Below are 25,186 nucleotides of genomic sequence, written 5' to 3' on the forward strand. Positions count from 1 at the left end.
TGCTTACTGCTTGCAAATTTGAGTCAATGCAGAATAACTACCAATCTCACTGCCCATGATGTGATTTTGCGTAGACTGTGGCAGTCCAGTTAACCCCCCCCACTTGCCACATTTTGCCAGGAGAGTCAGGTTGCCTCCCCAGGTCATCCGCTACCTGTGCAAAGCACTCTGGCATCATGCCAAATGAAAAAAGGTCTGGGCCACTCGGGATTAAAGGACATACCTTTGCACACACACAAAAAGCATTTTCAAAGTTGGACTCGATAATGACTTATTAGGCATTCGATCAATGGCAGTGGGAAGAGTCTCTAGCTCATGTCAAAAATGGACTTAGAGATCCGCAAAGTGTTTCCAGAAATCAGATCCATAGCTCAAGTTAAGATGGCCACGCAAATCGTCAATAAATTTTGATCCAACCTTTGAACTTGGTTGCATCCTTACCAACCAACTCTTCCTGCACGTCATAGTCTCTGAACTTTGACAACTTTGTCAAACCGATGCGCATATACGTTTTGCTACTGGGCTCACACTCAATCTTCATGAGAAGCAAGCAAATCAGGTATCTTGATGACCTTTCGACTGTTCTTTCACCGTATGCTACCGGCATGCAAAAAAGCTCTGCATTCGGTTTAAAAACATCAAGATCCGTGACAGGAGCATCCAAATACATGTTGGACAGCTTTCGTTTCTTGTTTCCTTTCAGATTCCAACAGTAAGGTACGCGATGCGGAGGTTGCAATTTCTCCACCTCGATCGAATGTAGATATGTGGGTGTAATCATGAGGAACCCGTATCCGTCCTGAAGCATTCCAAATTGGTTTTTTGGATCGTAAAGGTCGCGGTTGTATTCATCTACCCTAATGAAAAGCTCGTCGTCCTTGTAATCCGTCGCCTCTCCGTATGTAATGCCGCATGGTGCATCAATAGACGCCCAAGAAAACGACGGTGCTCTTCGTGGGACCCGTTTGGCAGAGACTTCAAAATTGCCGTCTCGAAAGACTTCATTGACATGCCAAAGAAGCTGACTTTCCAAAAATGTTCTCCACATTCCCGCAACATATTCGCAATTTGTCCATTGCTGGAAGTGTTTAGCAAGACCCGCGAGAGCTAGGAGTTTGTCGTCAGAGATCGTTAGCAAAGTTTTGGAGTACATTTCTACTACGCGCTTCCATAACTCATACGCGCCTAGATTCTCAATGTGCTTATCGGGATCGTTGAAGCCGTTCAATCTCAATTCACGCAATTTTAGCCCTGTCTCAGGTACTAAGCATTTGATTCTTATGTCTTCAAAGATGTCTCCATGTCGCAAAGTTAAAGGAGGCAATGATTTGGGATAGGCCTCAGCATCTTGAAAAGTAGAGCATTCCCAAGCGATCTGATTACGGCAAAAATGCAATACCCTAGGTGCCATCAGTCGTTCTTGAAGAACCCATGCTCTTCTGTTCACAGGCGCGTCTTCAATGAGACACGCCCAGAAGGTGACGTCAATGATAACACATCTCAATATACAGTCATCTGCAGAATTTGTTTTGCCCCTGGGAAAGCTGAAAATGCTTTCCGTAGCTGACCATTGAATCTCTTTGGACGTGATGAGGTCTGTGACATTGAGGCTGACTTCATCCTCCCATAGTTCTTCAGGGTTTCGTTGATAAAATAGACCTTGGTCTGAATCAATCGCAATGGTAGCAGAAATGTTCAGATATGCATAACGATATATTCGATCCATTTCTCGAGACTGCTCCAGCCAGTCTCTCTCCGATGCTTTATTGTCGGATGTACCATCAGTCGGGCGTTGCTTAATGCATAGAGAATCGATCCATAGGTATTCAACTCCTTCTAAGCGACTTGCGACCAATACCGCATCACGAAATGTCTTTGGCAGTTCCCGGAGTTCGATTCCTGCATCCTTGAATCTCGCTTCATTCTCTTCAGTAAGCTTGAGCTGACCCTTCACGCTATGTGGTTTGCCCCAACAGTGACTCAGCGTTGCATAGCGAACATCATTCTTATTAACGGTAGCATTAGTTCTCGGTTCAATTAACTTAATCCTCTCACGCGCAACATTTGAAATTTGAGATTGGAAAGTCAGAGATCCAATCCGCTGTACTCCATTTATGTTCCGAAGCCGTCGTAGATCAAGTAGCCGCTTCGGTAGCCACCATCCTTCTGCTTGAAACTGGTTCCTTTTTGGTGACATGGACAGGTTTGCACACTGGCATTTCTCGTTGCATTCATTTATCCATCGATTAGCGAGTTCGAAAATTTCGTCTGATAACATATCATTCGATTTTGGAGTCCGCAGCCAACGGTAGCCTTGTAGCACCGCTTTAAGACCAGAGCGATCCATCACTCCCTTTGCATTTTCTGCAGTGCATGAGTTAGCATAAACCTAGATAACACAATCATGACTGATAAAATGCACAGTTGCATTCGTATATCATTGAGTGTTCGGATGAGAATCTTCGAAGCTAGAGTTCGAGACTCACCGGTACTAATCAAAACAAAAGTGCGGATCAAGTTGTGAGGTAACAAGAACTCGAGCCGAAATGCATCATGAGCCGACTTGAGTGTGTCTATTTTTGAAAGACGGGCGTCGATAGATATGTTTTGATCCTGGAGCAAATTCATCTCATTTTGGAGGTCATTGGCGATAGCGGTGCAAATGGAGCATCCAACTTGCTTGGACATTCGCAACGTCTCAGTACGTGAGTGGTGTTGGAAGGTCAAGTCATGAGTACCAGTCCATTTTTGACCTATTCCCCCTCGCAAGAGGCGCGTGCAAATCATACATATCATAATACGAGGCTGGGGTTGAAGGGTGTCTAACGGAGTTGGATCTATGCATTGCTGTGTTCATAGATTTGGCTAGAACTATGCACTCTGCCCCGCAGTATTCAGTTACAGTAACGTGATTCACAAGCTAGTGCGACACCCAAGCTAGTGCGACACATTAGTCGCTGTCGTTGGTGGGATTAACGTCAGCAAAAGGTTCCAGTGTTTAAAGCGTTTGCAAATTGATACAGAACATCGGTGGAGAATCTTGATGTTCAGAATGTATCGGATCACCCGCTCAATTCAGATCCGTGGATGCTCCTGGAGATCAGAGTCCACACGGTCACCAGATTTCGTCCAGCACACATACGCTTCATGAACGTCGAGGCGATCTTGCAATGGGACCCTTGGTCCCTAGAGCGAAAGGATATGCCAACTCAAATCGACCGTTTTGTCTTCCTGCGCGAAGGTAGCGTAGCTGTGCTGATAATCTTGCGGCCCAAAGAAGCAAGGCACGAGCTCTACGTCCTGATGACCGAACAGCCGAGAATGCGGGATGAGGTTTCTCGAAATTCCGGCAGGCATGATGGACGACAACGACGACGTCGTGCTAGCCGCAATGAAAGAGATCAAAGAGGAGACCAAGTTCGAGATCCACCGCGAGGAGCTCATTGACATGACTGCGCTCGCCCTCGGCCAGCGCAAGAGCCGGGACGTGCTGCAGCCGGTGATGTACCCCAGCCCAGCAAACCTGGACGAGCACATATCGCTCCTATTGTGGGAGAAAGAACTCGATCGGAAAGAGATTGAAGACCTGAAGGGCCAATTGACGGGCGTGAAGTCGCAAGATGAGACGATCACGCTTCGACTCTTCCCGTACGAGGTGCTGTGGAAGGAGGGTGCCAGGGACGCGAAGACGTTGGGCGCCTGGGCTCTCTACGAGGGCTTGAACCGCACTGGTCAGATCCAGCGGAAGCTGGATGAGATTCGCATGGGGGAATTCCAAAAGGAACGTGCCAGATGATTGGCGCTTCGTGCTCTGCCTTGTGCGGCCTCTGATGCGGATGATACGTGCTTTTCTTGGTCGGAAGGTGAGGAGGCTGGATAAAGGGTATGTTAACCATCTTTCGCTTCTTACAGGCTCTGACAAGAGCGAGATGTCTTTTTTCGGAGACGCAAGAAGCAATTACGAGTCGACCCTTTTTTGGGGTATTTTCTTAACACTTCACATACATCAACGCGATTCCTGGATTCTTGTTGATACCTGAACACAATTATCCATAGCTGGACTTTGAGTTGGCATGCGCTGCCTGAGTAATGTAAAGGTCACTTGCTTATCACGATAATTTTCATAGTCTATGTTCGATTGAGAAATTCTTATGAGTTTCTTGCGGGCGCTGTCAACCTCGTTCTATTTGGCAAGTACACGTGATCAATATGGATATTGATGATATTCATCCTCCTTGTCTGGCTCGAGACCATTCGCCAACTGCTCCTCGTGCTTCTTGTCAAGATACTCCAGAAGCACTTCTTGGAATTGTTCCTTCCCGCGATATCTTGAAACGTCATCGGCCCAGCTCCTCACTGCAGATGCTAGTCGACCGGGCACGTACGGCTCCTCGCAAATCTCTGTGATAGGATGGAAATACGTTCGGATCGTGAACACAACGCCACCTGTGCGCGGCAGCCTAGTCGCGTGTTAGGAGTGGAATGTAACCTGACAGTGAATGAATACAACAAACCTTCTCAGACTCTGCCTCTCACTCCTAAAGTGATGATGTTCCACAGCTCGATTCTTCTCCGCCGTGTTCCAATTCACGCCAGCTCCGTCCTCGTCACCAATGCTGTAGCTCCACGCGAGGTCATCATCAACTTGGATGAAGTAGTTGTTCCTCAGCATCGGAGACTCGGGTTTGATCCGGCGGAAGAAATTCATCATGCCCTTCTCCAGCTTCTCTTTGAACTGCGGCACGTCTCCCGAAGTATGAATCTCGGAAAGCGGCATTCCGAATTTGTCTTCGAGACGCCAGAAGCCAGCGAGCAGGATGGCACCGGCGAGCAGGTAGTATTGACCATCTTCTTTCTCAATCATGATGGCTAGATCGTCCTGCAGAAACCGCGACGCCATCTGCATCGGATCTTCCTTCAAGGGACGCTCGACTATATTGAAGCTCTCGCCCGTGAAGAGATTATCCATTCCGACCTCGGTTTTTTTGAACATGCTGGGGTATCGTTCAGGGAGGTACTCGCACAACTCCTCGAGCAACTCGATAGCGGCGTCAAAAGCTTCCGGAGCTGTCTTGCAACATCTCTCACCCCGCGCTGCTATCCGCTTCTCCTTGATCTCGTGGAATTTGGGCCATTGGTTGTCAATCTCGATCCACTCGTCCCACTTCATATTGCGCAGGCCCAGAGTGACAAAATACTTTGGCCTGAATGGTCTGTATGGGAGCGGCTTGGTGTCTTGCAGCGACCAGTTAGGGTACGGAGATGCTTTAGGGCGCCTAAAAGATGAAGGGATCCAAACTTGCGTTCCGCATGTCAGTACTATTTTTTTGAGACAAGGAGAATACGTTTCCGTGGTTGCACAAACCTCCAGGCGTTTTCATTGCATATTGGCTAGGGCGGGAAATCTCATGCGAAGCATATTGCGGCTTCTTCTCTGGATCGGGAGTCGGAGGACGGGACTTGGAGGGCAAAGCTTTTCTTCTTAGCGAGCGTACCGCGGCCACAAAGGCCCATACGGACGCGAACACAAAAATACTGCCATAAATGAAAGACTTGGGATTCGACCTTGCATTTTGCGAAAGCTCAGCAGCATAGCTCTGGACATTTTGGACGTGGCCCGCGTGGCAGGCTCTTCGAAAGAACAAATTCAACTGATCCATTTTCTTTCGACAGATCTGGTCTTGACATGGCAAAGATATGAAATGTATTGCGAAGATGAAGGTGAATTAAAGAACAACGCCGAGCCAGCCCTCGCGCCTATCAAGAGGCGTGACATGCGGTCCTTTTGACCAGATTCGTGATTTTGGATGCAGGAATGACGCGCGATAAGGCCTCTCGGATTATGCAGCGCGGGATTCCAGCCACTGAGGTGGGGTGTTGGGGGGATCTTTGGTGATCGGGGTAGGAAACAGTTACCGCTTTAGGCAAGCTAGTTCAACCCTGAGCGATCCGACTTCGAACACCGTACGGACGCACCGTTCGTTGTTCCTCGCCAGCGAACCAAACATGATCCTGAAGCCAATAACTTGGTGGGCATCTGGGGCTGGAGACAGGGTACCATGGACTACCTGTGCAGAGCTTTGCGCTTCAGAAGGCAGTATTCCCCCCAATGCCTGCGCAAACCAGCTGGAATTATGGGGTGATCGGAAACCCAGAGCGTGCGTCCCACGACGCCTGTCCGGCCTGCGTCTAGGAATGGCACACATTTGATCGCTTCCCAGGTTTCAGTATCGAGGATAAAGTCTGGTTCCTGTGCAGATGAGGCGGAGTGCGGAAAGTACGAGTCGACCAAGAACGAGCACTGTCCGATGTCCGTCTAAGAATCTTAGCATTCGAGCTGATTGTGCATCGACGATTGTAACTTACGTATTTGCCCGGGTCTTCCAGATTCTCGTCGTTCATCCCCGATGGCTCAAGATACGCTCCTGGGAAAGATCCAAAGCTTGTTTTTGTCTCGTTGAACTCACCAGGAAGCAGTCCTTTGAAATCGCTGCGAATGAATTTCGCCCTCACCCCTTCTGGCAAGAAGTATGACGATGGAAATCGATACCACTCCTTCCCCAGACAGACTGTATCGCCAGGCTGCGTAACATTGGGTGCGTGCAAAGGTGCATACACCTTAAGTGGAGCTGAGTACGCCGTCAACATGCCGACAATTCTCAAAAGGCCCAAATTAATCGCTAGAACGACTGCGAAGACTACGACGCCGAGTCGTAAAACCAGCGGGATCTTGGAGATCAGATCGTTGGGCCCTGTGCTGCCAAGATAATTAAGTATGACATGCATTGAGACGGCAGCATTCAGGGCGAGAAGAGGATATGCAGGATACATAAACCGCTCTTCCTTGTGCGGCTGAATCGTGAAAATGGCAAGCCAGAGATACAAAGGCGCCGTGACCGTCACTGTTCGCAGTATGCTCTGTCTTGTGGGAGCATGACCTCTTACTAGGTACTGCAGTACCGAGAGCGGCATGGCCATCAGGGCTAAGATGAACCAGATGTTGAAGTTCAACATGAGATTACGAATGTAGAAATGCCATGGCTCAGTGCCGTAGATGTTGGGACCTTTCCCAGAACCACCAAAAACATTGTACAAAACAATGTTCAAAGGTACAATAGCGAGCTTCCTGTAGAACAAGATGTCAGTGGCAGTTTGGAAAGCCTGTTATTCCGTTAGAATCACATGCTTTTACATGAGACGATGGCCAGACCAACCAGAACAAGGATCGACCGAGCTGTTCCATCAACAAATCGCACCAATGTTGACCCGAATTCGCCTGAAATTGCAGCAAAGAAAACATCCTCAGCAACGAATGGGAGAACAAGAGCGGCAGAGAAGGGCCAGCCGAGGGTGGCTCCAATCCCGAACCACATGATGCCTTGTGCTGTGTGCTTGCCTCCTTTCCAATTTAGAAAGGCGGCAGTCCCAAGCATGGTCGTATACATGGCAAAAGTTGATGGCAGATATGCCGTGGACGCATGGAACATGCCTGGAGTAGTGACAGAGATGACCAAGAATATGATGGCGATCCTTGGATTCATGGAGCGAGAGACTACAGAGAAGAGTTTGGTCTGGCACGAAGCGCATACGAGCGCAAATATGGCACGCAAAAAATAGAACTCAAATGGCTTAGTCGAAGAGTCGGGCAAGAGAGTACCGACTGCGATGATGACGGAATGGATGGCAGCGTAGGCCCAGCTACGGATAGCGTAGACAGGCGAGTACTCCCATGTTTGCAAGCCGTACCCATGGTTGAGATAGTGCGACGGTTCCCAGTAGTTGAAGACTTCATCACAGTCCTGGATTGGGGACAGCAGTGCAGCAAAGACGTTCGACACGAGAAAGACGTAGAATGCTAAGCTCGGCCGCAAGTTTCCGGCCTTGTGGGCGGACACGCTCCTGAAACCTGTCAGCTTCCGCGTAGTGCTTTGCGTCATCGTAGCCACTGCAGCCTACTCTCGTTTTGTATCTGACCTTCTCTGATGCGACCGAGAGCCGTAGAACTCGCCCGCCGTCTTCGTTTTCTTAGAAGCCATCTCGCTGTGGGCAGATGGAACGTGTCTGAATCCAACATGCACTATAAAAATGCCAGGCCAGATCCGCGTGCAGGAGGGAAATACGCTAAAACGAATTAGGCTAGTTTCCGCAGCGACCATTGCGTTTAAGGCAGAGATCGTCATCATCAACTTTTTTCGAGCCGCCATGTGTCGCTTCTGTTGGACTTTGTTCTGATCAAAATTGACTATTCGAAAGCGCGTATAGTGGCAATCGAGAAGTAGTGCTGCATCTATAGTCATCGCTAACTCACAAATATCGTCGAACACAAGAGCTTGGAAACAGAGTGAAACTGCCGCTGCCGACTTCTTTGTCTCAATTGTCACGCTGCCTGGTACGTCTACGCTGAGGAGGTTTTTAGATAAACGCTCCACAGTGGTTGGGCTGCCACGACGTCAGATTGCAAAGTATGGAGAGCCACGACTTGAAGCTGGAGGTCGACGACGACCCAGAATTTGACGACAGTGACCTCTACGACACCAACGAGACTGTTAGTGGAGGTGAACCTCAATCTCAACAAAGCACCAAAAATGAAAAGTTATCCAGTCACCCCGAGGCCCTGGATCGGTCTGACATGATGTCACAGTCAGAGCCAATGAACGGTATCCAAGGGGCATCGGAAGCAACGACGAGCAGCATCCGGAACGAGTTAAACATTGCTAAGGTTGAGGAGTCCTCAACTCACCAGTCGGCAATCGACTTCAGCCAAGGAAAGGAGCGCGGCGGGGAATCAAATAATTCAACAGAAGAAGTGGTCATGAGCGATACACACGATTCAGAGCGACCATCGACTGCACTAGGAGATGGCGCCGCGGGTTCCTCAAACACCAATGGACATACCTTGACATTCGACCGAGACTTCATCGAAGCAGCACGTGCGAATCGCGGAGATCCCGAGGCGGAATTTGAAGAGGACTCAGATCCCGAAATCTCAGATGACTCAACAGACAGCGACTCGGATGATTCCAGCAGCGACGACGACAGCAGCGATGACGACGATGACAGCTTGATCCTTGATCCTGCGGAGGCGGCGCGCATGCTCATGCGCGCCTCGTCGCCGGACGAAGGCGGCGCGGGTGGCGGTCCTCCTCGGACGGCGAACGAACAGCAAGAGAAACCGCTTGACATTCCCGTCATCGCGAATATCAACGAGATCGGGCTCGTGGAGCTCGGCCACATCAGCCACAGGATCAACGACGAGAACTGTGCCGTCATCAAGGCGACAGTGCATGCAAATCACAACGTCCTGCAACCAGGCTCTGCACTGTGCCTAGCTGACCGCACACTCATACGGCCCATATCGGACACGATTGCGCAGGTGCAGGAGCCATACTACGTGGTGTACTTTGAGTCGGCGGAGGAGATGGACAGGCTAGGCGTGCAGGACAGCGTCAAGGTCTTCTATTTGGATCACCCGGACCACCGCGCGTTCGTGTTCTACGAGGAGCTTCGCAAGCAGAAGTTCACGGACGCGTCCAACATCAACGACGAAGAGGTCGACGAACGCGAGATCGAATTCTCGGACGACGAGCAGGAGGCTGCTTACAGGAATCGGAAGAAGGAGGAGAAGAAGAAGCAGCAGAAGCAGCAACAGCGGAAGAACGCGGAGGACGGTGGCCAGAGCGTACCTTCGGACCAGGCCTCGCAGCACTCGGCGCACAGAGGTCGTGGCGGCGGCGGCCCTAAAAGTGGCCGCGGACGTGGTCCACGCGGTCGAGGCCGTGGCGGAAGGGGAGGCTGGCAGGACTACGACTCCAGCGGCGCCCCCCAGCAAGGGTATGCTCCTCTACCGGCAACGCAGCCAAGCGGAGCTCTCGACTACGGCGACGACGGAAGCGACGGGTACTACCGCAAGCTGCGCCGACCGAACGACTACGGCACGTGGCAGAACACCCCGCAGCCGCAGCCGCAGCCTCAGTCAGAGCCTCAGGCGCCGGTCTCGTACGGCGGCGCGTACAACGCCCCCCCCCAGCAAGGCGGCTTCCCCAGCTACGGGCCCCAGACCCCGAGCCAGCCGTATCAGCCTGCCGTCGGCAGCTGGGCGACGGGCGGAGCGGCCCCGCTCCCTCCGCACCTGCAGTCCTTCCTGTCGAGCATAGTGTCCACGCAGAGCAACCACGGACCCGGAGTGGGCGGCCAAGCCAACGCCGCCAGCTTCACCGCGCCACCACCACCACCACCGCCGCCGCCACAGAGCGGCCTCGCCACTCAGCCCGGAGCGTACCAGGGCCTGCCGTACGCCGGATATCCGGCGGGACCCGGCAGCAGCGGCGCGGGAGCCGGCGCCCCGCCCGCGCAGCCCTTCGGCTTCGGCAACCCCTACTTCAGCTTCCCGGGCGCGCAGCCGGCCCCGTTCGGCGGCCACGGGTCTCAGGGCGGGCGCGGAAACGGCAACGGCGCGTAGGCGCGTGGGCGCGCGCTGGCTTGATTGTACGCACATTTATACGTATACACGTACACGTTCACTCACATACCATGTACACACTGGCACGGTCAAACCCGTGCATTCGTAGCAAGGAGACTACGTTTCGCGGCGAACGCGGCATGGCCGGAAGGAAGGCCGTCCAGACGGCCATCCTGAATTCAAACATAGACATGGTCGTACTTTGTTGGCCCTTTTGGTATACTTGCGTACGGTTCATTTTTGTTTTCTAATTTTTATGCTTGTTGTATTTCTACCTTCTTACGTCGGCGTCGGCGAGGCGCCGGATGTGCTTTGCAGAACGCGAGAGCACGATGGCGGCCTTTGTACCACGGATGCGCAAGCTAGGCGTGCTTCAGACCCTCGCTGCGCATGCAGCAATGCGCCGCTTGGATCGTGGGCACCGCGCTGAGCGTACCGCGAGGCCGCATCGAAGGCTTTTCCACCGCCTCGAAAGGACTGTAGATGGCCGTGGCACTCTTCACACGCGTGCACTCGTGCGCCGTGGGGTTTCTATGTAGCCGGGGCGGTGGGCTAGGGCAGCAGCGATCTGTACCAGGGAAGGGGTCACATCCGCCGATCTTCCAGCACGGCGGGAGCGCACGCGAGCGAGACGTGCGCCGCCTGCAATGGCTCTACTGCTGGATAGTTGTAGGGAGAGCGGGCAGTAGTACTGGCGGACGTGTCGAGGACGGTCGGTGCAAAACGTGACGATCGCGATCCAGAGCGAAGCTTGCTGCAACTGAAACTCGTACGTCTTCCACGACTGGAGCAAAACGCGCTCGTCACTCTTGTTGCTCGTCGTCATCATCCGTCAGCATCAACGTCTGCTCCATCCGCCGTTCGCCCAGCTGTAGTCGCCGCCATCCTCATCCGTTCCGTCGCACAATCGATGACGAGCAGTTTACGAACACACTTGGGCACGATCTGCACGAGTAGTCAGCAAGACGTCACGGGCGACAGGCTATTGGTTCTATCTTCTCTCTTTGACGTGGAGTGTGGGGGGGGGGGGGGTGGCCTCCCCACCGCGAGCTAAGGGCAATTGGCGGTCCTCCCTCCGTCCCAAGGTGCGGCAGTTTGCATCGAGTGTGCTTCGCCACGCCTTCGCTCCGTCTCGGGCATCGTCTGGAGCCGAACCGGACATAAGGAAGATGGGAGGAATTCCCAGCGCGGAAAACGGCCTTTTGGTCAAAGAGGGTGGCACAAGAGATCGAATTCCACTACTGGCGGGTTAACTTTGCGGTTGCGTGCAGGCTTTGCGGCATCGGCAGGCAAGGCACGGTAGGACAGCAGACGCAAAGATGCCACCGCGGGTCTTGGACGTCTGGCCAAAGGGGAGTTTCGCCTCGAATCCAATATGGGTGTTTCCATCCTTTTTTCTGTTTCGGTTCTGGTTTTTTTTTCTCCTCATTTCTATTGTTGTCGTTTTCCCTCATTTTGTGTGCCCCTTCCGGCGGCCAGCGCGGTCGAGCGCGTCTCCCGCGCAGCGTGATATTGAAGGGGCAGTGCATGCAGAGCATGTTGTCGCAGACGGCTGCTAGGTGGGCGACGCAGAATGGGTTTCTAAGCAGCGTCGCTTGAACGCGGCAAGAGAGGAGAAGAGGGAGGGGGGTTGGTGGTGGGGGGGGGGGGCACCTGGTAGAGGAGGACGGCCCAAAGGATGCAAGACTCTTTGATCAGCGCAAAACAAGGTCGAGGGCGCGAGGGCGGGCAGAAACGCCCTGGGCGAGCTTGCGTGCGTTTTGCGTTTTGCGTTTTGCGTGGACGCGTGTGCGTGGATGCTGTTGTTCAGGTGAAGCGTGGGTGCTGGGGCGGGCGAGTGCGTGTCACGACTGAGCGTGTTATGTGAGCGAGTATGTGAATATTCTCCTACAGCCGACCTCTGCCATGGGCGGTGGGCCGAAGAGCTCGAAGCACGCAGACTGTGTGCGCGCGCGTGTGTGTACGTGCTGGACGTGTGTGTATCGTACGCGGGGCGTGTGTTGCGAGTGTGGTGAGTGTGTGGTGAGTGTGTGGTGAGTGTGTGTGTGTGTGTGTGTGTGTGTGGTGCGACGGCGAGTACGCGGTCACTGTCGCCGCCGTGCGTCCCCGGCGGCATGTAGAGGGCGACGTGCCCGTCGTCGTGCCGCCATCTTACACGTATATACACATACATTCATGCATGCATGAGTGCTCCGTCCATGCGGATGCCCACGAACAACGGCTGCGTCTGTGCAGTCCGTGTGCGCCGCAAGGTGAAGCTGCATGTGAATGCGCGCTCTGGGCCTTGGGCCGTCGCTGCGGTCGACGCCGTAGCACAGGCAGCGCCGGCGTTGCTCTGCGCAGGACGCCGCGCGTGGATGCGAGGGCGCCCGTCTGCGTCTGAACGCACAAGGACGTGGACGCGGGAGCATGTGCGACAGCGCCGGCAAGGTGTTTGTCCCCAGGCCAGCGCCGCTGCTCGCATTCCGCCCGCCCTGGCCGCTCCCGCGCTGCTCGCAAACCTCCACCGCACACGCTCCCGCTCGCAAAACACTCGCCCAACCCCAAGCGCTACACGTCAACGCAGCCTCCTCCAACCTCATCCGCCTTCGCATCAGCCCGCTGCTTCCGCCTCCTCCCTCTCCAACTCGTCCGTGTGGATCGTCTGTCCATCGCCTGCTTTCCCGCCGTCAACCATGTCCTGACCGCCGTCGTGTCCACACTCGCCTCGTACACCCTCCACTCCCCCTCCCCGCCCACGGCCAGAGACGGACATCCATCACAGCCACCCACACGCACCCAACGCCCACCTCCTCGATCACCGCCCACCGCCGCCCGTCCGTTCGACGTCCTGATCGCGACGCCCGTCCACTCCGGAGACGCGCGCCCGACACATGGCTTAGCCAGCGAATCTCACCCCGACTCCGACCCTGACCAGCATGACCAGACGAGACCTCGTCGCGGAGCGCCATGGATCCACGGCGAGCTCGGGCGCCGACAGCTTCAAGAGCACCGACACCGTCAGGAACATCTTTCACTCCGGAGCCTCGCAGCGGCGAAGAGGCACCCCCGTCAACGTCGACACCGCTCCCAACGAGAGGTACGTCCATGTGTGCGCCGCCAGCTCGACCTCGTCCACCACCACCACCCTCCTCGTGCGCCTCGGCCATTGTATCTTGCGGATCTGATGCCTCCGTGAATCAGCGGACGGATGCTTCCGGGTTGGCCAACTGTCCCCCGTTTTGCCTGACGTCTTCTTCTGCCGTGACGCGGAGCCGTTGAGGGCCGAGAAGCAAGATACGTGGTAGCCATCGGCTCGACGAGTAGCTGATTTCGTCCTTCATATGTTTGTTCTCGCCTTTAGTCCGCTCGCTGACCGTCACTTCGCAGAGCCGCGTCCGACAAGGACGCTGACCTGTCGCCCAGCTCCGCTGCTCCTCACGGCGCTGGTGCGATCGCCGGCTCGCACCGCGCCAACTCGCTTGCACGCATCCCTTCGGCTATTGCACCGTGGGAGAGCGATGCACCGGCCGGAAACCGTGGCGGCGTGGGCAACCACCGCAAGGAACTGGGGGTGCTCGACACGCCGGGCAGCAGCCGCGCCGGCAGCAGCCAGCGCATCCCGACCATCAGTCGCCAGCCTCCGACCGCCTCGACGCCCGTCAGCAACCCCTGGAGCCAGCCGAATAACGGCTCCAGCGGCGTCTCCATGCCGTCGAGCATCTTCGGCAGCTTCTACAACGATTCGAGCGAGGACCTCAACCAGCTCAGCCCGGGCTTGCGGCCGGGCAGCTCGCAGGAGGACATGAGCGCGTTCCCGGGCGACGACCGCCGGCCGTCCATCGCCAGCGCAACCACCGTCAGCAGCAGCAACTCCAAGTCGAGTGTCGGCCGTCAGTTCCAGAAGAAGCTTCATGGCTTCTTCGGCGACGATTTTCCCGGCCTCGAGAACGTCAACAAAGGCGCAGAGTCAAGCCCGTCCGGCGCCGCCACGCCGGGCATCACCGGCGCCGCCTCCCTCTTCGCCCAGAAAGCGCGCAACCGCAAGAACTCGGCCCAAAACAGCAACGCTCTAGACGTCAGCAGGCCCATCTCGCCCACGGGCTTCTCGAGGCCGCAGACGCCTTCGCACACAAGCGAGGTCACGCCTTGGGAGTTCCAAGATGTGAGAGGAGGCAAAAAGGTACTTTTTTTTTTTTTTTAAATCTGGTTTTCTTCTGTGTGCTTTTCACGTTCTTCCTTGGGGATTTTTCTCACTCTTGCCGCCTTTTTATTTCACAAGCGGTTATCCCCCACTCTTCCACTCGATTTGCTTTCGTGTATCATTTAGCCCTTTTTTTTTCCCCCTTACCCAGACCCCACCTTTTCATGTCCGGTTCGCAACGAAGAACTAAGGGCCTTGGGCTACCACGCAACCCGTGCAGACATCTGGGAGCGTGGCTCTTGCACGTCACACAAGAGTGGGAAGGGACCTCAGGTCCCCTTCCTACACCCTTCCGTCGCTCTTTACATGGCATTGTGCCTTGACGCTTGCCCAGTCGCTGCTCGTGTTGCGTGTTGGCGAGATGACACATTTCAGCCCTCCCACTTTCTCGTACGTCTCATAGTCAAGTCGCTTTGCTAATCGGCAATTCTCTGTCGACAGGAGCTCCCCGGCCCTTCGAACGAATCGTCATCATCGACGCCACGATCGCGAGGCAATCATCACCACCATCACCGTCTGCACCTTCCGGGCCACCGACACACGCGAAGCAAGGAGGAGCCCAAGACGCAGGACTTCTCCACTGACGTCCCGCTTCGCCCCGTCGTCAGCCGCGAGGAGAGTGGCTCCTCGGCCCGCCGAAATGACTTCACCTCTGCCTTCCCCTCCGCGATGAGCTCCATCTCCAACCTGTCCATCTCCAACCGACCGACGAGCCCGAGTCCTAGTACGACGAGCGCTATGAGCCAAAAGTCGCCGCAGTTTCCCCAGAGCGCTGGCGCCGGGGCCGGTGGCGGCAAGAGAAGCCTGCTCGACAAATTTCGAAGCCGGCACAAATCCGAAAAGGGCACCGGCGGCACGACGACGCCCACCTCGGACGCGCAGTCAGGCGTGGGCGTTGGAGCAAGCCTGAGGGACCAGCTAGGCTCGAACGTCAGCCTGCAGCAGCCCAAGTACAAGCCCGGCAAGCTTGAGCTGCCCGTTCAAAACGGCAAGAGAAAAGGCAGCGAGAGTGCCGGCACAACAAAGAAGGGCAGCATCATTCCGGGAGACCGGCTGACGGGTGGCAAGCATGCCAGGCTGCCGTTTATCAGCGCCAAGAAGGAGAGCGTTTCGCAGCCGTCGGGACCGCCGGGCAGGGACCCCAACGAGGTCGGCGGCAGCAGCGAGGAGAGCGGCGCCCTGTGGAACCTGGACACGGACCTCACATCGATGGAGGGCATCATCTCGACGCAGCGGCCGCCAATGACGCCTCCGGGAGGTGGCGTCATTGGCGACATCTACACCGGATGGGGCCAGGCCAAGGACAAGCAGCAAGATGACGGGAAGAATGACCACGACGCTGACACGGGCACCTGGGACGCCCCAGACTCGTGGGCGGTGAAAAAGGTAGCCGATGAGAATCTGAGCCGCATGAAGGAGCTCGACGAAAACGGCCAGCCTGTCAGCGAGGAGAACGTGGGCCCGCCGTATTGCGTGCGCATCTTCCGCGCCGACTCCACGTTCGCCGTCCTCTCCGTCGGCCTGAACACGACGGTGCAGGAGATCATCGGCCTGATCGGCAAGAAGACCTTTCTCCAGGACGATCTGGAGAACTACCAGATCGTCATGCGCAAGCACGACACGTCACGTCAACTCGGCCCCAACGAGCGCCCGCTCGTCCTGCAGAAGCGTCTGCTCGAGCAGGCCGGCTACCAGGAAAGCGATCGCATCGAGGACGTCGGACGTGAGGACAACAGTTACCTGTGCCGCTTTACGTTCCTGCCCTCTAAGATGACGGGCTACTCGTCGCTCGACCGCGACCCTGGTTTCAGCAAGCTGCAGAAGTTTTCCCACATCGATTTGCAGGGTCGCAACCTCATCACCATTCCCATCACGCTGTACCAGAAGGCGACAGAGATCATCTCGCTCAACCTGTCGCGCAACCTGTCTCTGGACGTGCCAAAGGACTTCATCCAGGCATGCACGAACTTGCGCGAGATCAAGTACACCAGCAACGAGGCGTGGCGCCTGCCGCCCAGCCTGAGCCTGGCCAGCCGACTCACCATGCTTGACGTGTCCAACAACCGGCTCGAGCAGCTCGAGCACGCGGAACTGCACAAGCTGCAGAGCCTGATCAGCCTGCGCCTAGCGAACAACAAGATCCAGTCGCTGCCGCGCAACTTCGGCCAGTACAAGGCTCTGCGGAGTCTGAATCTGTCCTCGAACATGCTCAGCAGCTTCCCGGACTACATGTGCGAGCTCGAGACTCTGGTCGACCTTGACATCAGCTTCAACGCCATTTCCGAGCTGCCGCAGATCGGGAAGCTGAAGAGCCTGGAGCGCCTGTGGGCCACCAACAACAAGCTGTCCGGCCCCTTCCCGTCGTCGGCCGCCAGCCTGTCGAACCTGAGGGAACTGGACGTGCGTTTCAACGCAATCGACAACATCGACATTCTCTCGCAGCTCCCCAAGCTCGAGTACCTCATGGTGGGCAACAACAACATCACCAGTTTCGAAGGCACGTTCAGCAAGATTCGCGTCTTTCACCTGAACAACAACCCCGTCACGCGCTTTGGGTTTGCGACGCCGGTGCCGACCCTTTCAAATCTTAACATTGAGCGCGCAAAGCTGGCCGCCCTGCCCGACGACCTGTTCGTCAAGATGCCAAACCTCACGAGGCTCACGCTGGACAAGAACCACTTCGTCAGCCTGAGCCCACAGATCGGCAAGCTGACAAAGCTGGAGTACTTCAGCATGGCGCAAAACATGCTGTCGAGCCTGCCTCCAGAGATTGGGCGGCTGACGGAGCTGCGCTACTTGGACCTGAGGGAAAACAATTTGAGCAGCATGCCCAGCCAGATCTGGTTCGCGAGGAAGCTCGAGACGCTCAACCTCTCGTCCAACGTGCTGAGCACGTTCCCTAAGCCAGGCGCGCCGATGCCCGCACTGCCGGAGAGCCAGCAGGGCACCCCAACGAGCACCCCGGGTCCGGCAGGGCCCCCTTTTGAAGGAGACGAGCTCGGCAGGCTCGAGGACTTCAACGCGAGGAGACCTAGCCATGCGAGCGCCACGAGCGGCGGCTACCTGAGCGCCAGTCCGAGCAACGGCTCGCGGAAGGGCTCCGTCAGCTCTTCGTACTCGCCGGCGACGAGCATCGTCGCAAACGGACGGCGACCAAGTGCGGCGACGACGGCCAAGGGCTCCGACGGCACCATCACACCCGTCTCGCGCAAGGATTCCAGCCTGAGCAGCCGCATGCTAACGACCTTTGCCGGATCGCTCACAAAACTGTATCTTGCGGACAACCGGCTGCAGGACGAAGTGTTCGACGAACTCGCACTGCTACCGGAGCTGAGGATCTTGAACCTTAGCTACAACCTGCTGTACGACATCCCGCCGCGCACGCTGCGGAGGTGGACCCAGCTCACCGAGCTGTATCTGTCCGGGAACGACTTCACAGCGTTGCCTGCCGAGGATCTCGAGGATGTGAGCGGCCTGCGGGTGCTCATGATCAACAACAACAAGTTCCAGGTGCTTCCCGCCGAACTAGCCAAGGTTCAGAAGCTGTCCGTCATGGACGTGGGCAGCAACATGCTCAAGTACAACGTTTCCAACTGGCCCTACGACTGGAACTGGAACTGGAACCACAATCTCAAATTCCTCAACATGTCCGGCAACAAGAGGCTCGAGATCAAACCGAGTGGTAACTACCAGCGTGGCCAAAAAGACCTCACCGATTTTACAAGCCTTCAAAAGCTCAGGGTTCTCGGTCTCATGGACGTGACGCTCATGGTGCAGAGCTGGCCAGACCAGACCGAAGACAGACGCGTGCGCACATCAGGCTCGACGGTTGGCCCGATGGCGTACGGCATGGCAGACTATCTCGGCCGCAACGACCATCTGTCCACGATCGACATGGTCGTCGATCGTTTTCGCAGCCACGACGACGAAGTCATCCTCGGCATGTTCGACGGTCAGCCGATCCCCACGGGAGGGTCGAAGATTGCCAAGTATCTGTACGAGAACTTCAAGAACAAGTTCCTTGGCGAGCTCGAGAAATTGAGGCCCGAGGAGACGCCGAGCGACGCCATGAGGCGAACCTATCTCGCGCTCAACAAGGACATTGCCGTCGCGGTCCAGGCCGCCGACGAGGCGCGCAACACGGGCCACAGAGGCTCGATTGCCGGTCTCGAGCTGGGCGTGGACGACCTACATTCGGGATGCGTGGCCACGGTCCTGTACCTCAAGGAGATGGAGCTGTACGTCTCCAACGTCGGCGACGCGACGGCGCTCCTGATCCAGTCCGAGGGCGGCCACCGGGTCATCACGCGCAAGCACGACCCGGCCGATCCGGCCGAGCGGCAGCGCATACGCGACGCCGGCGCATTCGTGTCGAGGCACGGCAAACTCAACGACGTGCTCGAAGTTTCGAGAGCGTTTGGCTACATTCACATGGCACCTGCCGTCATCGCCGCCCCACACGTGAGCCAGATCACGATTCGGGAATCGGACGAGATGGTCTTGATCGCGTCGAGGGAGCTGTGGAAGTTTCTCTCGCGCGACTTCGTCGTCGACATGGCTCGCTCGGAGCGGGGCGACCTCATGCGTGCCGCCCAAAAGATCCGTGACTTGGCCATTGCGTTTGGCGCGTCCGACAAGCTGATGGTCATGATCCTCGGCGTCAGCGATCTGAGAAGGAGGGAGCGTGCCAGATACAGGACGCACAGCATGAGCATGGGACCTTCTGGCGAGGTCAACGACTTCTTCACCACGAATCGCAAGCGTAGAGGCAGGGAGCAGGTCGGAGATTCGAAATTGGCGCGGCTCGATCAAGAGGTCGAGGCACCGACGGGCGAAGTCACCCTCGTGTTTACCGACATCAAGAGCTCCACCCTGCTGTGGGAGACTTATCCCATCGCCATGCGCTCGGCCATCAAGATGCACAACGACCTCATGAGACGGCACCTTCGAATCATTGGTGGCTACGAGGTCAAGACGGAAGGCGACGCCTTCATGGTCGCGTTCCCGACGGTGACGAGCGCGCTTCTGTGGTGCTTCACCATCCAGATGCAGCTACTAGAAGTGGCCTGGCCGCAGGAGATCCTCAACAGCGTCACCGGTCAGGAGGTCTGCGACGCCGACGGCAACGTCATCTTCAAGGGCTTGTCTGTACGGATGGGCATCCATTGGGGCACCCCCGTGTCGGAAGTCGACCCGGTCACCAAGCGCATGGATTACTTCGGCCCGATGGTCAATCGCGCCAGCAGAATCTCGTCCGTGGCCGACGGTGGGCAGATCACCGTCTCGTCGGACTTTATTGCTGAAGTTCAGCGCCTGCTCGAGACACACATGGAGTCCGACCGCACCCCAAGTACAGGTTCGGACGATGCCATGGAGCAAGACGTCATTTCTCAGGCAATCCGACGCGAGCTGCGAGCACTCATGTCGCAGGGGTTTGAGGTCAAAGATTTGGGCGAGCGTCGCCTCAAGGGCCTGGAAAATCCAGAATACATCTACCTCATGTATCCCCACGCTCTGGCATCGCGTATGACGGTGCAGCAACAACACGCTGAAGCGCAGGCGGCCCTCCAGCAGACTGGTGTCACGCAAGTGCGAGAATCACAACTCACCATCGATCTGGACAACGTGTGGGACCTTTGGAACGTGAGCCTGAGGCTTGAAATGCTTTGTTCGACACTGGAGTGCCCTGGCAGCACAAGTTTGAAACCGCCAGAGACGGCTCTCTTGGAGCGTATGAAAGAAAGGGGTGGGGAGGTGACGGACCGGTTCCTGATAAACTTTGTCGAGCATCAAGTTTCGAGAATCGAGGTAAGCTTGCTCACACAAGGATTTTTCCTTTTAACTTCTTTTCTTTTCCCCCAACTCGAACCAATCTACAAGACTGAGACTGTTGACCTCGACGAAAATTGACGACAAGGCTAACTTGCGAGTGCAGTCATGTATCACCACCCTTGCTCTGCGAAACATGGTGCGTCCCTTCAAGTACGGCATGTTGAGCCAGGCGTGCCCTATGGACGAGGTGCTTGGTGCTCTCGCCGATCAACTGAACGAGCTAAAGATTCTCAAGGAGAGTGTGGGCTTTGAAATGTCTCCTTCGTGATACATCAACCTTGTTTTTGGGACGGGAAGGACCTGTTTGGTTTTTTTTTTTTTAAAAAAAAAAAAAAAAATATGGTACCGCTTCAAGGCGGCCCCCGAAGCGGGCGCACGTGGCATATGATATTCCACCTGCCCAGCAGTCGCTTACCGTGCGATTACATCGACACCCTGCCTATCTAAGATACTTTGACGCCTTTTTGTATACATCTGTTGAAAGAGCCCGGGCATGACATGCAGAGAACTCCTGTGGGACCTGGGAAAAAAGTCCCTACGTGCTGATGATTGCGATCACGACCTCCTTTCTATTGTGGCGTTCCTGTTACGAAACCCCTCCCCATTTGTCAAGCGCGTGTGAGCGCGTGCATCTTGGTACCTTCACTTGGCAGAGAAGGAATTGGAAAGATACCTATTGTTTTATTAAAGGTAGCCACGGCATTGTATCGTGCTGCATGTGTATGTGTGTGTGCATAACACCTTTGGATGGCTCGGTCTTAGCTACACGTATAAACCTACACGTCGCTTTTGACGCCAGCAGAATCAAGATCACGTATATATATCTTTTTTCGACGCATGCGTTCCATTTCTTCTCCTACCTGTCCTTTGCATCCTTTGATATGCCTCTCAAGGGCGACGTCAGGCTCGAATCGTTCTGTGGCCTTCTTCCATGATAGCAGCTGCGAGGGCTTTGGAGTCTAACGAATTTGCCGTATGTGCTTAAGGCCTTGCTTTTTTTTGGCTTGCATCTTAGAAGGAAGGGAAGGGGGGGGGGGGGGGGGGAAGGACAGAAAGAAGTAAATTATCCGAGACGACAAAGACCTCGGAAAAGAAGGTTGGCTTGGTCTGCTGGAAACGGGGAGTAAGGGGAGAAAGGGGCTTTATGGCACTTTTTTTTGGGGGCACAAAATAGGTTTTTCTTGCCCTTATCGCGTTTATTCTATTTCTAGGGGCTAGGTGTATCTAGAGGACGTTCTTCTTCTTCTTCTTCTTCTTCTTCTTCTTCTTCTTCCTTTTGCCTTCGTCTGAACTTTCTTTCCTTCTTTGTCCGCTTCCCTGAAGGAGCACAAGAGATCTGGCAAAGTCGCATCCCGTTCCTCTCTCGACGGCACATTTTATCAGGTATATACCTGAACGCTTGGACTCTGGAAGGTCGAGCGCGGAAATAAGCTCGTCTGACGAGTTTTGTTTGGGCGGCGGCGCGGAAAGAAAGAGAAGGGACAAGGAGAAAAGTCGAGTTGAAATAAGAAGATTTAACAAGGGAAAAAGGAAAAAGGAAAAAAAAAAAAAAAAAAAAAAAAATAAAGATTAGACCAATGCCTTTCCTGCGGCCCGTCAACCTGCCGACGCCGCTCATCGTTCAGTCGGTCGTCCTGACGAGCGCGGCCGTGTACACGGCGTTCGCCCGGAGGCCGCTGGTGCGGGACCGCAAGCGCGGGTACACGCTGCTGGTGCCAGACGGCGCGGCGCCGCGCACGGCGGACACCATCTCCGCCTTCGGGGTGGCGTCGGCGGGCCTGCAGGCCTTCTACCTCGTCGCGTCGTACATGCCGCTGGAGCAGAACCAGTTCGTGCACGCCAGCGTGCCGGTGCGGCTCGCGCTGGCGGCGCTGATGCTGGCCATCTGCGCCGCGCGCTGGGACCGCATGAGCGCCGCCGGCCGCGTCGACTTCGTCTGCCTCGCCCTCTTCGACGCCGCCGCCGCCACCGCGCTCGGCCTCCACCTCGGCAGGTTCGACGGCATGGTCTCCGGCGCCGAGAGCTGGCTTTGAGTAACGTCCGTCTATCGGCCGGTTCGCGGCCTTTTTTTTTTTTTTTGAGTCCTTTGCCGGAAAAGGGGAGACCTGTGAGGAAAGAGAGAGTGAAGAATATACATATATATGTATATGTATATTTGTATATCATCCCGGTGCGCGGTCGGCGCAGAGACGTTGGATCTTTTTGGTACTTCGCGGTCCACGTGCGGTTTTGAGCAACGTCGAGAATGGATGGGGATGTTGAATGCTATTCATATTCTTTAGGGTTTTTTTTTTCTTGCTTCCCACGGGTGTGTTCTTTGGAGATAACATCAGGACCTGCTTCATCCCTTTCTGCCCCCCCTTTTTGGGTCATTTCCATTCTGCTCCTCGACTCCAAGACGCAAAGGTTTGGGGCAGTGCGAATAGCTTTATTTAGGCACCTATGTCGATCGGTGACGAACGGCGACTTCCATCTCTTTTTTCTTCCTTTTAAACTCGAGCCTGATTCTGCGTCCAAGACAAACCCCGCCACCTGGAGAGCCTGCTCGACTTCGACTTGCTGGAGGCGGTGCAACATCGAATCGACTGGCTCGCGAAGAGTCAGCCAAGCTGCGGATACGATCAACCAAGAATGATCACGACCCAGGAAAAACACCTTTTTTGGGGGCGACCATGGTTGTTTCTTGGGGAGAAGAGGGCATGTCAGCGGACGCGCACTCTACTCTTCGTTGCCTTCGGCTGGTCTCAACTCATCCTCGACGTATATTTCTCACCATGATCGCTATTTCGCCATCAGTCTGCCCTCCCATCCCGCTCTCCCTGACATGTGGAAGATAACCATGTCGAATATACGCTACTTCAGCATTCATCGTGCACCGACACCGTTTTCGCGCCTGCGGATTCCGTGGCTCTCCGTCGCTCTGCTCGGGCTATCGCTAAGTTGCATTGTCGCGGCGGCTTTGACTATTCGCTTGCTTCACAATAGGTCGACGTCTCACTGGTACTCTTCTCCCGCCGTCGTGCTCGCCGTGATAGCCTCCGTGTTCAACGTTGCCACCGGCACCCTCGTCTCGATTGGGGTCGCAACGCTGTGGTGGCGAGCAGCCTCCCGCGGGACGACGTTTCGAAGCCTGCATCTCATCTGGGACCGTGGATTAGGCCTCGGCTTCTTCTCTGCCCTGGCGAGCGACGGAAATACACGGCGAACCACGATCGCGGCCGCGATCGTGGCCATCGCGCGCTTCGCTGCCGGCCCACTTCTGCAGCAAGCCGTGGGACAAGCTTTTGTGCAAATCGTCCAGCCGTTGCCAATGAAGGTCTTCTTCAGCGAGAACTTTGTGCCCGACCGCGATCCCGTTGGGGTAGTCAGAATCGGCGACGTGCTCAGGCCTGTCATTAACTACAATGCCGCCGCTTACTTACGGCTCTTTGAACAGAACGATCTCGAAGTCTTCTTCAACGGCGTTGGTGCTGAGTCTGGCTTCCTCGAGGACTGCCCGGAGACGAGCACGGATACGTGTGGAGGTTACGCCTGCCCAAGGAATAGCACGTGCATCGTCAAAGCCAAAGGGCTGTCCATCTCGGCCAACTGCTCAAGCACCACGGAGACGTTCAAGTTGGACGATCCGCAGAGCCAAGGCAAAGTCGTATTCGGTCTAGACATGGCGTTGCTTACCTCGCCTATCGACATTGATGACACCTATCTCCGCCTCTCCACCGCCTATAACAACTACACGTCTAGAGATTGCGTTGGACATATGGTCTACGAGGACTGTGACATTCGAGGCGCGTGGGCACAGTACGAGATGGAGATGACGTGGTCAAACATATCTTTAGTGCAGGTCTCGAACACGGGCGCCTTGGATTATCCACTCGACAGCTTGCGGATCGAGAACAAGACCGAGGGCGAGGTATACCCTGCGGGTCCGCTGATGACGTTGATTGCCGTCTTCAGCGAGTATTATTCCGGCCAAGCTACGTTGCTCGAGCCCAAGGTGGTCAACGGCACGATGCAGGCAATGCGCTTCTGGGACATATCAAAAGCCGAGGACTCCAGCATCTGCGCAAACACGTATCGCCGACCTGCGCCGACCGTCATCACGAAAATGAGACAGTACCTGTTCATCAGCCTTCAAGTAGGCGGTCAGCAAGCCCAGATATCTCAAGACGTGGTCGCAGAGGAGCATCGCCCGGTCATCGTCCACCGTCTCGAGCGCGACTTCTTCATCGCCGCCTTGTGCACCATGGCTGCCGGGATCCTCGCCATCGTCGGTCTTCATTGGAAATTCTGGGAGCTGGATCGAGCGGTGTCTCTCAGCCCTGTGGAAACGGCAAAAGCGTTGGATGCCCCTTTGCTGAGGGGATCCAGCCTGTCGTGCGAGGCGGACGACATTCTCGACGAAGTTGGGTCGACAAAAGTCAGGTACGACGGGACGTCGTTTTCTCGATGCCAGAGCGACAGTGACGTCTTTCTGGACAATTGGTGATGCGCACGGATGTCGCGAAGCGCTTGAGTCATGCCTGTAAGATCGAAGAAATTTCTACACAGTACCTGAATTTAGATAGCTTTTCTCTCAAGATGGGATTCCCACGCGCGGCCCGCCGTCCAGTCGTATTTCGCGACCTTGTCTTCCGCTTGGGGTCATTACTAGATCATTTCTAAGCTTGAGATTTACCTTTGAAGCTGGGGGATGGCCTCGTGCAAAAGTGCAT

General features: G+C 55.5%; 7 protein-coding genes across 8 annotated transcripts; 4 read left to right on the top strand and 3 right to left on the bottom strand.

The window, feature by feature from the left end:
* Positions 1–266: 266 nt before the first annotated feature.
* On the bottom strand, positions 267–2,317 carry PV09_03608 (uncharacterized protein). Its single transcript, XM_016356828.1, has one exon. The coding sequence runs from the start codon at positions 2,276–2,278 to the stop codon at positions 398–400; it is 1,881 nt and encodes a 626-aa protein (XP_016215621.1). The 5' UTR covers positions 2,279–2,317; the 3' UTR covers positions 267–397.
* A 679-nt stretch (positions 2,318–2,996) lies between these two features.
* Positions 2,997–3,796, top strand: PV09_03609 (uncharacterized protein; the record flags this gene model as incomplete). Its single annotated transcript, XM_016356829.1, has 1 exon — positions 2,997–3,796. Exon 1 carries the CDS (start codon positions 3,329–3,331, stop codon positions 3,794–3,796), a length of 468 nt encoding a protein of 155 aa, XP_016215622.1. The 5' UTR covers positions 2,997–3,328.
* Positions 3,797–4,204: 408 nt separating this feature from the next.
* Positions 4,205–8,036, bottom strand: PV09_03610 (uncharacterized protein; the record flags this gene model as incomplete). Its single annotated transcript, XM_016356830.1, has 7 exons — positions 4,205–4,460; positions 4,515–5,298; positions 5,366–5,595; positions 6,066–6,316; positions 6,367–7,161; positions 7,215–7,899; positions 7,957–8,036. The coding sequence occupies 7 exons, from the start codon at positions 8,034–8,036 to the stop codon at positions 4,205–4,207; spliced, it is 3,081 nt and encodes a 1,026-aa protein (XP_016215623.1).
* Positions 8,037–8,240: 204 nt separating this feature from the next.
* On the top strand, positions 8,241–10,459 carry PV09_03611 (uncharacterized protein; the record flags this gene model as incomplete). The annotated part of the gene is made up of 1 exon (XM_016356831.1): positions 8,241–10,459. Exon 1 carries the CDS (start codon positions 8,465–8,467, stop codon positions 10,457–10,459), a length of 1,995 nt encoding a protein of 664 aa, XP_016215624.1. The 5' UTR covers positions 8,241–8,464.
* A 222-nt stretch (positions 10,460–10,681) lies between these two features.
* On the bottom strand, positions 10,682–11,474 carry PV09_03612 (uncharacterized protein). Its single transcript, XM_016356832.1, has one exon. It carries the CDS (start codon positions 11,286–11,288, stop codon positions 10,959–10,961), a length of 330 nt encoding a protein of 109 aa, XP_016215625.1. The 5' UTR covers positions 11,289–11,474; the 3' UTR covers positions 10,682–10,958.
* A 1,293-nt stretch (positions 11,475–12,767) lies between these two features.
* PV09_03613 lies at positions 12,768–21,308 on the top strand. 2 transcript variants are annotated; one of them, XM_016356833.1, is made up of 4 exons: positions 12,768–13,538; positions 13,829–14,621; positions 15,084–20,450; positions 20,578–21,308. In XM_016356833.1, exons 1-4 carry the CDS (start codon positions 13,378–13,380, stop codon positions 20,740–20,742), a joined length of 6,486 nt encoding a protein of 2,161 aa, XP_016215626.1. In that variant the 5' UTR covers positions 12,768–13,377; the 3' UTR covers positions 20,743–21,308. The 2 variants fall into 2 exon arrangements, with proteins under 2 accessions (XP_016215626.1, XP_016215627.1); XM_016356834.1 differs by lacking the exons at positions 12,768–13,538; positions 13,829–14,621 and having other exon boundaries at positions 14,627–20,450.
* Positions 21,309–23,313: 2,005 nt separating this feature from the next.
* Positions 23,314–24,960, top strand: PV09_03614 (uncharacterized protein; the record flags this gene model as incomplete). The annotated part of the gene is made up of 1 exon (XM_016356835.1): positions 23,314–24,960. The coding sequence occupies one exon, from the start codon at positions 23,314–23,316 to the stop codon at positions 24,958–24,960; it is 1,647 nt and encodes a 548-aa protein (XP_016215628.1).
* Positions 24,961–25,186: the final 226 nt, after the last annotated feature.

The sequence above is a fragment of the Verruconis gallopava genome, assembly GCF_000836295.1.
Source record: "Verruconis gallopava strain CBS 43764 unplaced genomic scaffold supercont1.9, whole genome shotgun sequence".
Taxonomy (NCBI): Eukaryota; Fungi; Ascomycota; class Dothideomycetes; order Venturiales; family Sympoventuriaceae; genus Verruconis; species Verruconis gallopava.